Source organism: Mixophyes fleayi, chromosome 10, assembly GCF_038048845.1.
Source record: "Mixophyes fleayi isolate aMixFle1 chromosome 10, aMixFle1.hap1, whole genome shotgun sequence".
Lineage (NCBI taxonomy): Eukaryota > Metazoa > Chordata > Amphibia > Anura > Limnodynastidae > Mixophyes > Mixophyes fleayi.
The window spans coordinates 102,775,861-102,791,417 of record NC_134411.1 but is presented as its reverse complement, the minus strand read 5'-3'; the positions used below and the strand labels follow the sequence as shown (position 1 = coordinate 102,791,417).

Genomic DNA, 15,557 nt, shown 5'->3' with positions numbered 1-15,557 from the left:
ATTCACGGTCATGACAGATGACCCCCCTCTATCCTCCTAATAAATAAATCCCCATTCAGCAGGACATGTCTGCATCTTTGCAGGAGCAGTCATGGCCCTGGATATTGGTGGCATTATCCTGCTGCTGCTACTGAACATGCCCTATATGAGCCACTTTTTCATATATATTGGGGTGTATCAGGACTGTAGTACTAACCTCCCCAACACTTCCTTCTGTCCCTTTTACTGTGACTCAACCTCATACCTCCTTCTGGCCCCAACCAGATCCTGCTCCACAAACAACAACCTTCTCTGCATGCTGTCAGTAGACCTAATTTTTGCCAGTTGCTTCTTTAGACCCAGAAGCTGGATGTCCAGTTGCACAACTCGCCCTCATCTAACAAACTTAATGTGCATACATAGCACAAGATGTACACATGGTACATTAGCAAACATGGAACACATAGGTCATTGGGGATGATTAAAATACATGTCAGCACAGCTAAACCACACTAAAAAGAAGACTTTTCTACTTACCAGTAAATTCAGCTGAGGGACACTGCTACCTTGGGTTTGAGGTGAGGGTGCATGAGTTTGGCACTTAAGGGTTAGACATTCTGAAGACTGAAGCTTCTCCATTCCCCCACTGCTCTTCAGTTTACAGCTTGCAAATCCCCAAAATAAACTTGTCTGGCTGACGAAATGGCCAGAAGGACAGTCATTTTCCAAAATCAAGTAGTCTCCAAAGGCTCAAACATAGGAAGCTGCAGAATTGAAAGAATCAAATTAAGATCACATGGCACCGTGGGAGAGACTTAGGAAGGCTGGAAGTTCAAAACACACTACAGGAAATTCTGTGCCAGAATGAAGGCCAATTTCATCTGAAAACACACCAACTAAGTCAATCCTAAATTGTAATGAAATTAAGCTTAAGACCACCTTCTAGTCCATCTTGATAGGAAATAAGATGCAAACGCCTAAAGTGATCAGATAAACTCACGTAAACAAACATTTGACTTTCATAATCCAGACTTCAGTCATGGCATTAAAGCCACACAACAAAGGTCCTGTGAATGGAACAGACCCTGTGATAAAAGGTCTTCCCATAGAGGAAGTCTCCATCTTGGACAGCAGCTATTTTTAAAACGTCACGTACCAGGCCCTTTGAGGCCGATCTGGAGTCTTGAGGATCACCAAAACACCCTGCTTTGGCTTTGAGAGAGCGAAGAGACACTGGAATTATAGTAAATAGATCAACTAACTTAAAGTACCAAGGGATGTAAAATGGGCGGCCCTTCAGCAAGTTTTTGCTCTCAAACACCACCTGAGAGACGGGCATGTCTCTGAGGACAGTGAGGTAAGCGGAGACCCTGACCATCAACCTCAATATATTCAGCTTAAACATCTGAGAGTGAAACCTGGAGTTCTGAACCACATCAACTTCATGCAGAACAGATTGACTGCCGAGGGCCAGAACTCACCTCATCAACACCTGGAGAGTTTGGATCTGGTCTTTCAGACAGAAGACCCTCTACTCCATGGTGTCAAACAGACCCAGAAACATGATCCTCTGACTCAGAACCAGGTTGGGTTTTTGATCATTCAAAATCCACCCATAAGATTTTAGTACATGAGCAGCCCTGTGCAGGTGAATCTGCAGGAATTGGGTCAAACTCAGCCTTGAGAAGCAGACTGTCCTGATGGCAATTCTCTGAGCTCTCAACAAGGCTGCCTTGACCTTCATGTATATTCAGACAGTGGCTATACCAAAGAGGAAGCAGCCTGACCTGAAAGGGAGTTTAGGCTGTAGTGCCCCCCCCCCCCCCTCCCCCCAGATCTGAGTACGAAAATATTCATTCTTTAGATCTATGGAGGCAAAATATGAGTTTCCTTCCATGTTGTTGATGTTGGATCCGACAGACTTCACCTTGAGCCTATCCACTCAATGCTTGGACTTGAGGTTTAAGATGGGCTGAAATGATTTGTGTGGCTTTTGGACTAGGAAGAGGTTTGCATAAAACCCAGTCTTCTCTTGTCCTGTGATAGGGGAAAGGTGAGAGTCTTCCTGAGAGCCTGCCTTTCCTTGGAAGGACAATGGGTAATAAAAATCTCCTTGATGGAGGCCCCTTAAGGTCTAGGATGTAACTTCTCTCTATGATACCTGCTACTCACAGTTCTGAAGGAGGCGGCTTTCCACATGTCCCAGAATAAAAGAGGACTTCCCACCACAGCCTGAGCTTGGTGTAGATGAAGACCGCCAGAATGAAAATGCACAGGGACTAAGCCCTTTGAGAAACACTCTTCTGTCTCCCATGACCCCACTAAGAAGAGGTTTTCCAATGAAGGAGGCAGGAAAAGAATGGAAACGCCATCCCTTACACTTTTATGGGTTTACCAGGAGAAAGGGGCTCTTTCCCGACAGATAATATTGTCAAGCTCAGGTCCAAAAAAACCCAAAATGGTTTCCAAAGATTTCTTGGACCCTCTGTGTCCCAGGACTGGAACCAAAAGGGTTCATCTGGCACCCATAGCGAAGGTAGAAATGATCGAAGTACCAGTGTAAGATGCATCACCAAGGTAATTCAGACACATCTCCAATATGCTCCATCGACAGGAGCAATTCTGACTTTGGCCTCCAAACGCTGATCAAACCATTTTTCAATGGTCTTGGAAAGCCATGCTGACAGGAAAGGTCTGAATGCTGCACCTGTAGCCACATAAATAGACTTTAGAATGTTTTCACATTTCCTGTCTGTTTCCATACTGGATCAAAGTTACCCCAGAAATGGGAAGAGTGGTAGACTTATTCAGTGGGTCGCCTTTCCATCTACCTAGCCATCTCCTCAGCGGGCAAAGGATACATCACTGCCCTGGCCTCCAAACGATTCACCCTCCAATCCAATGGGATCTCCTAGGTCTGAGTCACCCTGTTCTGGCAAAGAAAATTCTTACCTAAACTGTTTGTGTTTTCGGGGTCTCTGAACCTTGGGAGCCTCAAGGATCTGCTCCAAAGAAAGACACTTGCACCAGTCCCAAAACAGACTTTTCCAACGTCTTCATCCACATTGCTGCACCCTGTGGCGTAGCCACGGAACAGGACGCTACCTGAGAGACCCTCCAGTATGAGAATGTCTAAACCACGCACAGCTGCAGAAAGAGGAATATTTACACTCGCCTCTCTAGGAAGCACGTCAAGTTTAGGCAGCTTAGCAATAGACTGGGTCAGGGATCTCACCCGAGCAGATTCCACCATCTCTGGTGCATCCCCCCAGCCATGTGCACGAATCACGCTTCACAGGCCACACACCAGGCATCCAGATCCTGCCATCATCATCATCATCATCATCATTTATTTATATAGCGCCACTAATTCCGCAGCGCTGTACAGAGAACTCATTCACATCAGTCCCTGCCCCATTGGAGCTTACAGTCTAAATTCCCTAATATAGACACACACAGAGAGAGAGGGGGACAGACAGACAGAGAGGGAGACAAGGGTCAATTTTGATGGCAGCCAATTAGCCTACCAATATGTTTTTGGAGTGTGGGAGGAAACCGGAGCACCCGGAGGAAACCCACGCAAACACAGGGAGAACATACAAACTCCACACAGATAAGGCCATGGCCATGCCATCTGTTTGTTAACTGTAGTTTGGCACCTGTACAGCGTGAGCCTTAGAACTAGTCCCTTATTCAGACATGGTAGAGGAAGACCAAACAGACAGTGACAGAATGTGACCTATAATAGGCAGCAGTGTCCCCAGAGAGGATGTCGGAGAAAAAACTATATCGACGTCTCAAACCTCAGCAAAAACTTCAGGCAATAATAAGTGTGTAAACACCAACATCCGCTAGCACACCTCCCTGATTGTATGTAAATGAGTTTTCCTGCAGTAACAGCAACTAAGTGGTTTGGGTTTTTTTTTATTTTTTTAGAAACCTAACCCCCTCACATAACTTTATTCATTTTACTGTTATGAATGCAACATAAACCAGACATTAACAATACCTGTAATTCAATAAAAATTGCTTTAAACGGTTTTACGCAACAAGTGATTATTGCTCAAATGTGTGCAAATAGGACGTTTGCTTCTGAGCCCTTGTTCCTTCTAACAGAATCTCTCTCTCATTAGCATCACCAGAAACCTCCCTACCGTCCCCTTCAACCAACAGCGGCAATGAAGACTATAAGATGAACATAGTACCTGGATCCACAATTTCTGTCATGCAACGCACCGTCATCGCTAAAAAAGAGTTATTATAAAACATGGAGCAATTCAATTCTTGTTAGTGATAAAATAATTGTTTCAGGCCCCTCAAGAATCAGAGAGGAATTAAACTCAGTGTAAAGTACAGACTGCAGGAACAAGAAATGTTCACCACACACATGGACTTTACCACCAGTGACAGTAATACAGGGAGTCACCTCTGGATGTGGGAAACCTTTTACTATCCATATAGTCAAAGGACCAATAATAAAGTCTAGTTACCTTTTTCTGGCTCTCCAAACACAATAACTCTTCTTTTATACTTCAAAGAAGAAAACAAACATGAAACCGAGGAAACAATAGACAGAAGTATTTTCTGATGATTGTGACCAATTACAGCAAGAAAATCATAACAAATAGTTGGTTAGGATGCACTTGTTGTACTCACCTGATCTGTCTGTCAGCCAGTGTGCAATCAATCAACAAGCTCCACCCCCATTTCTATTATCTAATCATTTAATACAAACATAGGTAGGTATGAAGATGAACCTTTACAATCAGATTTGTTTGGACCTATTTTAACTGTTTCTATAAATGTGAAACATTATGTTCTTGTTCTAAGACTTCTATCTGCAATAAAACAAATGACTGAGATTTTCTGCTCAGCTCTTATTCTATGCACTTAATCAGACAACCAACACAATCTAAAAACATGTCCAATATTAAAACATTATGGGTAAATGTCCTGTTGTCTCCAAAAATATAAAAATACTTTTAACTGGAAACAGTAAAGGTACATAACAGTCAAGAAAAATATGACTTAACATTTTACTGCACTGTATAAAAAACAAACAAACAGAAAACCGTTTTATCGTTTACATTCAACTGATCAATTTACTTTAAATGTCCTTTATTTTGTATGAAAATGTTGAATCCCAATCACTTTTCCAAAACTGTTTAAGCCACTGTTGATGATTTCGTAGTTTGTTTGTTTACATAAAAGGGTTTGAAACGTGTTATTTCATATCTTGTAGTTTTGTCTTTTCCGTGGTTATGAGAATGCCCCTATCGGTACCCTCAGATATAAAACCCAGCACACGTTTAAAGGCTGTTGCATCTATTGCCCGTTTTCAGTTTCTGGCAGTAACACAAAGGATCAGGTGACTGGTACATATATTTCTAGGTATGAAACGGAGCCCATAGGGGGGTGCTATAGATTGGGCCCTCTTACCTCTGTGTGTGTGTGTGTTCCCAATTGTAAAGCACTACAGAATTTGCTGGTGCTGTATAAATAAATTGATGATAATGAGGTGACAATAGGAGGATGTACAACAATTGTTATATAGCTTATGAAGGACTAATATCTTGCCTTTCACCAGCACTGGTTTCTAACAATACCGCTGATTTCTTTATCTAATGTGAAGAATAAATAGAAGAGGGCATGTAATGCATATTATTTACATGTAATGGAACCAGAAGCAGCTTAATCGCTGCAGTTTCCCAGTTAAAAAAAACCCTAATTAATGACCTCACGCAGCATTACTGGAGTCTGTAATTAGCTGCTGTTTGGTGGAGATTGTCCATCTGCTGCTCTATGAGATGTAACACATTCATTTTACAAATGCAAATATTTATCTGATGATAGATGCTTGTAAGTGTCTTAGATAAACTAAAAGCTATTTGTGTTCACTCATCATAGTAGGATTAATACTGACCATGGACGCAGCCAAACAGGTCTTCAACACTTCTTCAAGTTCTCCCAGCAAACCAGGATTTCAGGGTTTCAGGATTGCTAAACCAGTTTCACAAGGAGAAAATACATGAAACCATACATGTGGGCCTTTGCATGGAAAATCTTTGCACCAATTTCAACAACAAAAATCTGCATATACCAAAAATTACCCCCACATTTGTCGAACTTTACTAAACACAACAAGAAATGACAGTTTGTGCCAACAGTGACATCATTGCCTCCAATTGTTGCATTGCTGAGGTGTTAGTCCTACGTTATGCTGGACAAAGCCGGTTCAGTATTTAGATCAATGTTCAGTTCCACAATTTGCATTATACTGTAATTCGGCCACCCAGCAAAACCTGGTCTGTTCAATTCACTCAATAATTAAACATGGATTTGTATTTTCTAGTGTGTCTTTGTACTTTATTTCTATTTTATATATATGGGAGAGGAATTAAATTACTTCTCATTATCTTCAAATACTCAGCATGATTTACTACCGGTTTGGGGATAAAGTGTCCAATCTGTCATAGTATAAGAAAGCTGAAAGGGGGCGATTCGGACCTGCGTCTCTCAGAAACTTTATCTTCAGAAACATCACACTTTCAATCTACTAATACAACACCAGAGATCAGTCACTGAATTTATTTTACATATAAAATTACAATTTAACAAGAGCTTTAAAAAAATTAAATAAAATCTAAGCAGCACATCTGCTAAGAACAATGATTTGTACAGGAAATTGAATGCAAATGATTAATACAAACTTTCTATAGATCTTTCCAACATGGGCCCCCATGATCTGACCATACACAGTGTATCAACATTTACACGTGCTCCTGCCACAGCCACTAAAGGAATACTGGGACACACACAGGTGAGACATTGAATAATCCTTCTCCAATTATGAAGCAAAATAATACACCCCTCCACGTGGGATTACGGATGCTCCTATTTATATATGGACATAGCCAGTTATTAGCTGCATGCTAAATTCAATTATATGTAACTGCACAGAACGTAGACAAAAGAAATATTGTATCTATAAGATCATCAAGGTTACAGTATTCCAGCTTATGGTGGCAGAGTGGGAAGGCAGCTACATTTAGGATTAATATTTACCCGTCCAATCAGGACCAGTCGGCTCTATTCTGTGTAGGTAACAGGTAAGTTTTAAGGGTATTTCTAGGCCTGACCAGTGCTGGTATCTTGAGTTCCCCCCTCAACTCAGCACAGACATCAATATCAGGACTGTGCTGGACCCATCACCTGGTCACCCCCACATTTTACTACAATGCCATATTTTGCCCTTGCGTTCAATGAACACTATGACGTCTACGTGTGGCCTCACACATCATCTACCACATCCAACCAATCAAAAGATCTGGGACTAGTAACCGGAGACACCAGCCGGGTATTCAGTAAATGGTGAATGTTTCTCACTGAATGCAACGAATTACATTCATACAAACCAACATCTCCCAAATCTACAGATAAATGTGCTTTGTAATAGCTGCTTTCCATGAAACTGAAAACAATACAAAGATAAAACATTCACATATCTTCTACAAATATCCCTTTTAATGTTACAAATCCATAAATAACAAAATGATCACTGATGCAGGATCAGATGTCACTGTTACACTGCAGGAAATACAAGTATCTGCACTGTTACTGCTGTAGTAAAGGGGATATCCACCCTCAGGTACTCCTGCCCTCATCTCACAGCTTCCTCCTGTACTCTGCCACCCTGGGATGTGGCACGGCTGCTCCCTGGATATAACTGTAACCAGAACACAACCGAACCGACTATCCCAGAGCAATGAAAAGTACTGCCTCATGATATAATGACATGTCTGAAGAGCCCAGAAGGTAGAAATCGAACACAATGCATATAGTAAAAGTGGCAGGAAGTTATACACAAGCTAATGTCATCTGAAGGTGGAAGCTCCTTAAATTCTACATTATTGTGCAAAATATTAGTAATAATCATTGTTTATCTTCAAATTCACGTTACATTTGACCCACCAACCCTCCATATGCGAGTCAGAAGTCAAATATACCATCAATATAACAAGACAAAGGGGAACCAGAGACTCAGACTACAGTACCCAGCATGCTTTGCGGCACACATCATTCCATAGTCTGCACCAGAGACTGATACAATATTACAGCTAAAACCAGTATCAGGTAATCACACCTCCAAGACAGAGGAGGATGGGGGATCCAGTCCAGTTTATAATCAATACTCCTCACACAGTTTAGTTCTGATCTTTCATTGATCCCAGAGAAAACATAAGGAATTAGTGACGCAATCCTAGAACTCCGTTATGCCTTCAGGGTACAAGTGATCAATACAGGCATATTCCCCACCTGCTGGACTACAGACAGGGACGGGAGATCCCCCGCTATGCTGGGCCATGTTATACAGATGAATCTATGGGTGATGCTGACCCTGACAGCAGGATATAGTGATGATTCATAAACATTGCTGGGAAAGTCAGATTAGAAATTGCTGCCCTGAGATGGACAGATGTGGGTGGGCTGTAGGAACAGACCCTGTACATACAAGACAGTCAACCAATGGTTCACCACCAATTGTGGAACCACAAGTACCAGCATACCCAGCAAGACTCAGATTGCTGTCTAATGTACTGCTGGCATTAGAGCCAAGCACTGACAATAATAGGAAACTATGAAATTAAGGGGAACAATATTTCACCCCCGTCCATTACTCATCTGACAATAATTCTACCTTTCTCTAAAGAGTTACGCGGCCGACACCACAATTCTTTCCTGTAGTCGTACAGTAACCGTTTAATCCAAAGTATGTTTTACTAAATGCAACAAAACTTAAATATTTATGGATTCAATAAGAAAAGGTATCAAAGACTAATAAATCCATCCATCTTCCCATAGCGAGAGATTCCCAGTCTGCCTAATACACAGTACTATATGGACAGTATAGACAGATCGGTACTTTTGATTGCCACACACAGAAACCACCGGCCTGTTCCATAGAAAATCAACAAAATTGGTAAACAGTATCACAGCGATTGGGGTCTGCTTTAGAGTCTGGATGGTTGGAATTTTTTCCTTTGCTGGATGGCAAAGGAAAAAATACTCCCCCCCCCCCCCCCATGAAGACTGCAGCCTTATCACAAAGCTCTCAAAAGTCCCAGAAAATGTTCATAATTCAGAAACCTTTTTTTAATAGCTGTATTTTAACAATAAAACATGCACCATCCGAAAAGCAATGTACAAAAGTCAAATTTCAAGTGCTACTTTAAAGAATAATTACACCCAAATCTAAAAAACAAAAACGTAGTTCCACTTACCTTCGGACAAGGTTTACCCGACTTGGTGGGTCCACATTCCCCCTCACAAGCTCCAATGGTTTAGCAATTGATCCGCCCACAGTTGTCAACATCCCTCCACTGTGTACTTCCCATTCACAAGAACAGAGAAGCGGCATCAACAATACTGCTGAGCGTTTGGAAAAGGATCAGAAACTGGACTGTTGAAGCCTTCAGGGGGAAACGCCCAACTGGGGGTAACTGAACAACATAACTTTTTTAGTTTTGGGTGGAGTTATCCTTTAAACTTTTGCTAAAAGCACAGACTGTGGGTTACATCCACAATGGAGATTGGACAATCCCAAAGTAACATTTCACCAAGTGGTTTGACCCAACCTATTTAGGATCGGTATTTTCTAAGGGATTATATAGAAATAATGAAAGACTTCTAGGATTAAACAAGGGTGTAGTGTCCAATTACTAAGCATTGTTTCACATATAAACTGTTCGCTGGTTTAAAAGTCTAACACAAAGCAGAAAGAGCTCCAATATTTAGAGATTACCCCAGATGACAACAAGCAGAATCTGGGCCATTGTTCTAGAAGCAGCAATGACTGAACACTTAATTCTACAGCGACAGGAACTTCTAGAGAAAGTGAAATCAGTTCAATTCTTTATTTCACAAATCAGTGCATAAGAACTCCCATCGTCTACAGCTCCAGATTGGATACATTAGAGAAATCATAAATTCCAGGTCGTTGATTAGCTAGAGATGAACGTTTCACCATTATTCATGAACAAACATAGAGCCAGCATTTCGTAAGTGCAAAATATGGTACACACCAAGCCAGACGTGACTTTATATGAGAATAGTGCTCTGTCCTCAGGAGATAGTGACCTGTCCCACAGCTCACACTAGAACCTGGGAAACTGGTACCAGGTGACACTGAACAGCGGATCAGATGTTGGGTCTGGTAATTACCAGGTGATACATTAGAGAGCGAGACCACCAACATTCTGTAATTTAACATTTTCATTCACAAGAAACAAAGAAATGACCATATGTAAATGACGAGGGCCAGGCCCACAAATTGTACTGCAAGTGCCCGGGGGCAAATCTTTGCTCAGCAAAACCCTTCTCCAATGCGCTAAGTGGTCCACGGAAGGAAGAGGAGACACGAGGGTGAATGAGTAAACTAGACAGCGATGGAGAAATGGAATGATAGAAAGGAGAACACTGAAGATGAAGTAGTGACAATAAATCATTTAGTGATGCTGGGAATGGGAGAAGCAACGGTTCCAACATGCAAACACCTAAATCCAGCGTGTGGATCTGCATGCCAACACCTACAGAACTCGGTAATGGTACAGTCGGCTCCTCCCACTACGACAGCCTTGAAGTTCCATCGGCTCAGACACAAAATAAAAGTTCCCAACAATCTTCTTTACAGCATTAAAACGTATTTAGAAGTCTTATTTGGCTCTTCATTGTAATAAAAAAACATATGCCATTATAAGTTAATTAACTAAAAAAACGGATTTAAATGTAGATGCAATCAGAATAAATTACAATTTTTCAGAATTCTTCGTCTTCCATTTGCGCTCATGTGTGATGCCAAAAATAGTGTTTTCAAAGGTAAAACTGCAATGATTGTTTCTTTTTTGGCAGTAGTATCACTCTTAGGGGGTCTTTCTGGATGCAGTAAATAAATACATCGGGGGGAATCCTTACACAGAGAACTCTGCGCCCCCTTTTCTTGCTCTTAGGAAACGTCTGACTTGTAAACCCGAGAAAGGGTTAATCCACAGGAAAGATGGTTGCCCCCCAAAGACGGATCTCATCCCATCCCACCGCAGTCTCCGCTCCCAAGTCGGCTTCTCGCTCTTCAGTCGTTCAATTTCCTGCCAGAAAACGTTTGAAAAAAATTGAATACACAACATTTGTACGATGTGAAGGCAAATCTGATTCATATATAATCAGGCTTCAGATGTACTAATTGTCTGAGCCCAATTAGTTCTTCCATCTGTTCTACAACCTTTACTAATTATTCTATGTATTGATCATTATGTTTACGCTAAATGTAGAAAAACAAATAACAGTTTAAAGGTAGAAAAAATAACCACACTTTATTCCCAAGAAATCAAACATTAAATGTGCGATATAAGGATCATATATGACAGAGTGCGCAATTCTACAGGGGGGTATTAATCATAGCCGGCGACCCTTTGTCAGACACGGAGGATAAACCGATTAACGTACATCATCCTGATAAAGTCCCACAATGCAAAGCGTGACGGGTCTCGTTACGCGGAATCAGGAATCTGTTACATTGTCCCCATCACATCTCTGACTTATATTATATATTAGAGGTTCTGGAATCTGTTCAATTACAAAATATATCACCCGAGTTACTTGCTGTAAAGTATATTATTTTATTAAGATATCATTAAGAATGTCAAAAAAACAACAGCATTAAAATATCACTAATTAATGTAATAGATGAAAGAACACAATTGTTTTGTAAAAGTAGAACAACAGGAACCTCCACCCACAGATCAGTTTTGTGCTCCATAACCGCTGTGATTATTCTATACATTTCAATTCAACACAATGAGATGATGTCCGGCTACGCTCCTATCTGGGTATATCCGAACATCACAGATTTTCCTGCGCACCTCTAGGGAGTGCGAGGAACAATCTGTGATGGCCACTGCCGCAGAGTGTCTTCATTACCGGAGGCTCACTGCAGGGAAGTGAATCCCCCCCGAATGTTCCAGATTTACAAACACTTCTTTTTCCTAAAAATTGTCTATTGGTTTTGCAGATTGATCTTTATACCACATACACCTGCAATTCTGTATATACGCCGTAACACATCGCATAATCTCTACATCGTACCGTTTCGTCGTTGCATATTGAGTGGATTTGGGTACCAAACATAACAGCGGTGAATGTGAGGAAGAGCAGACCCTCGAGGCAGAGGAAGATCATGAGGATTACTGTGACCGGAGGAGAGAAACTGCTGCAATCTACAAGAGAAAACACAAAGTGCGACATCTGAGGAACCTCGGACTGTACAAACGTTACACGGAAAATGACAACGACATTTGCATCAGATGAACTGCGGGTGCATCACGTTATGTGATTTACAGTAAAACGTTATTATATAAATATACCACAGTACGTTCCTGTCCTGCACTAAACTCTACAGCTCAGGAGAAGACAAATCTGTTATTAACCAATAGACCAATGTGAGCAGACAGCGGAACCACCGCCCGGGGGGAGGGGGCAGCTTTCTGTCCTGCTCCCACGTATCTAAATAATCAGCCACCTGACAGCGTTTATTAGACATGGTATCATAAACGGGAAGCTTAGAAGGTAGGTACAGACACTCACCCATCCACTGTCCCCGGACACATGTGAACAGCTGGAAGCCGCACAGGAGCAGAGCGTGGAGGGAGATCAGCGCTATGTACATCTACAAGATAAAAACGTCTCATCATCAGATCGCAGGAACGTCCCAATCATCTCGTATCTCAGAGAGGAACCGATTCTACAATCGTATTGTTACTTTGTTCTCTAACACAACAACTGTACAGGTAACCGTGTCACAGCGGAAGATCTGAGGTTAAATCTCCTCTACCACCATCTACCTACCAGCGATCAAGAGAGTCACCGGTGTCCGTATACCGGAACGGTTATCTCTCAAAATAATATGAACAGTTGTTTAATAAGAAGATATTTGTACACAGTAACCAACCAATGCCCCCCCCACCACCACCTGTAATTCAGCACCAGTGCCCCCCCCCCCCACTGGGATCCAGCACCAGTGCCCCTCCAACTGTAATTCAGCACCAGTGCCCCCCCCCCCCCCCCCCCCACTGGGATCCAGCACCAGTGCCCTCACTCGCTGTGTAATCCAGCACCAGTGCCCCTCCAACTGGGATCCAGCACCAGTGCCCCCACCACCCACTGGGATCCAGTGCCCTCACTCACTCTGCAATCCGGCACCGGTGCCCACCAACTGTAATCTGGCTCCAGTGCCCCCACCACCCACTGTAATCCGGCTACAGTGCCCCCACCACGCACTGTAATCCGGCTACAGTGCCCCCACAACCACTGTAATCCGGCTACAGTGCCCCCCCACATCCACTGTGACCAAGCATCAGTGCCCCCCCTCAAAGTATCGAGCTCCAGTGCCCCCACCCCCCACTGTATCCAGCTCCAGTGCCCCTCACACTGTATTCCCAAATTTTTGTTGCAGCATTCTGCCCTCACTAGAACCAGGGGATGACTTCACCTCTCTTCCTCCACCCGTCATTTCTGTGGAATGCATGGAAACCAATCAGAGGAGAGATCGGCAGAGCCGGGAGCTAGATCTCAGGAAGGTGGAGCGCCAACACCAACCCCAAAGTACTAGCGCCTGCCCGTGGAGGCAGCCGCTGAATGATAAATGTTCACAGTGAGATGGAACACTAAATAAATGATGATGATAATAATAAATAATATATGTCATTGGATAGGACATCACTGTTAGACGCATCGCTTTCTGAGGCTGCATCTATCCCATGAGCTGTAACGATGGAAGCTATTTATTACTTTATTTATATAGCAACAGCATACTGTGCAGCGCTGTACAATTAGCTGCAGGCTCCCATTAATACTACTGAACGCCGGCAGTCTGACCAATAAGAGTGTCCTCATTCTACCACATGGAAACATTGTGTCGGCTTCTCACAATCCAACAGCTTCAGGTCAGACAAGACGGGCGCGGTTATCGCAGACAGCTGACCTGCATTACGCCACCAGCACTTTCCATGAACCACAGCATTAAATATTAAGGAGAACTCACAGTAAACAGCACGAAGAACCTCTGGTTCTTTTCCCCCACGCAGTTATTCACCCACGGGCAGTGGTGATCCATCTTCCGGATACATCTCTTACAAATACTGACAGGACAGAGAAACGACAAGGTTACGGTCTGCACTTCATTCATACACAACAACAACACAATACCATAAACTGGTTTATAAAACTGCTTTAAGTGTCAAAGACTCAAGATTAAATAATCCACCAACCTCTCAGGTTAGTGGCTGCACTGCTGCTTCTATCACCTGCGTATATCAGCGAAAGGCAGTGGCTTTTATCTGCTTGCACCTAGCAGTGTAAACGCCACAGTCCTGCCACACCGATATATGCAAGTGCAGAAAGGTGATCTGTGATTACCTGCAGTGGTGAGCACGTTACTAATAGTGATGTCTGTGATTACCTGCAGTGGTGAGCACGTTACTAATAGCGAGGTGTGATTACCTGCAGTGGTGAGCACGATACTAATAGTGAGGTGTGATTACCTGCAGTGGTGAGCACGTTACTAATAGTGATGTCTGTGATTACCTGCAGTGGTGAGCACGTTACTAATAGTGATGTCTGTGATTACCTGCAGTGGTGAGCACGTTACTAATAGCGAGGTGTGATTACCTGCAGTGGTGAGCACGATACTAATAGCGAGGTGATTACCTGCAGTGGTGAGCACGTTACTAATAGTGATATCTGTGATTACCTGCAGTGGTGAGCACGTTACTAATAGCGAGGTGTGATTACCTGCAGTGGTGAGCACGATACTAATAGCGAGGTGATTACCTGCAGTGGTGAGCACGTTACTAATAGCGAGGTGTGATTACCTGCAGTGGTGAGCACGATACTAATAGCGAGGTGATTACCTGCAGTGGTGAGCACGATACTAATAGCGAGGTGTGATTACCTGCAGTGGTGAGCACGATACTAATAGTGATGTGTGATTACCTGCAGTGGTGAGCACGTTACTAATAGTGAGGTGTGATTACCTGCAGTGGTGAGCACGATACTAATAGTGATGTGTGATTACCTGCAGTGGTGAGCACGATACTAATAGTGATGTGTGATTACCTGCAGTGGTGAGCACGTTACTAATAGTGATGTCTGTGATTACCTGCAGTGGTGAGCACGATACTAATAGCGAGGTGTGAGTACCTGCAGTGGTGAGCACGATACTAATAGTGATGTGTGATTACCTGCAGTGGTGAGCACGTTACTAATAGCGAGGTGTGATTACCTGCAGTGGTGAGCACATTACCAATAGTGAGGTGTGATTACCTGCAGTGGTGAGCACGATACTAATAGTGATGTGTGATTACCTGCAGTGGTGAGCACGTTACTAATAGTGATGTCTGTGATTACCTGCAGTGGTGAGCACGATACTAATAGTGATGTGTGATTACCTGCAGTGGTGAGCACGTTACTAATAGTGAGGTGTGATTACCTGCAGTGGTGAGCACGTTACTAATAGCGAGGTGATTACC

General features: G+C 42.8%; 2 protein-coding genes across 7 annotated transcripts in view; one reads left to right on the top strand and one right to left on the bottom strand.

The window, feature by feature from the left end:
• LOC142104591 (hepatocyte nuclear factor 4-beta-like) overlaps positions 1 to 6,327 on the top strand; it is a 46,736-nt gene extending 40,409 nt beyond the window's left edge. For both annotated transcript variants that reach the window (XM_075189359.1, XM_075189360.1), the window contains exon 10: positions 4,113 to 6,327. In XM_075189359.1, coding sequence (XP_075045460.1) covers positions 4,113 to 4,243 — 131 coding nt within the window. In that variant the 3' untranslated portion in view covers positions 4,244 to 6,327. The remainder of the gene's footprint in view (positions 1 to 4,112) is intronic.
• Positions 6,328 to 9,879: 3,552 nt separating this feature from the next.
• ZDHHC7 (zDHHC palmitoyltransferase 7) overlaps positions 9,880 to 15,557 on the bottom strand; it is a 165,727-nt gene continuing 160,049 nt past the window's right edge. For all 5 annotated transcript variants that reach the window (XM_075189355.1, XM_075189354.1, XM_075189357.1 and 2 more), the window contains 4 exons: positions 14,072 to 14,168; positions 12,616 to 12,697; positions 12,118 to 12,248; positions 9,880 to 11,120 (listed from right to left, as the gene is read on the bottom strand). In XM_075189355.1, coding sequence (XP_075045456.1) covers positions 10,947 to 11,120; positions 12,118 to 12,248; positions 12,616 to 12,697; positions 14,072 to 14,168 — 484 coding nt within the window. In that variant the 3' untranslated portion in view covers positions 9,880 to 10,946. The remainder of the gene's footprint in view (positions 11,121 to 12,117; positions 12,249 to 12,615; positions 12,698 to 14,071; positions 14,169 to 15,557) is intronic.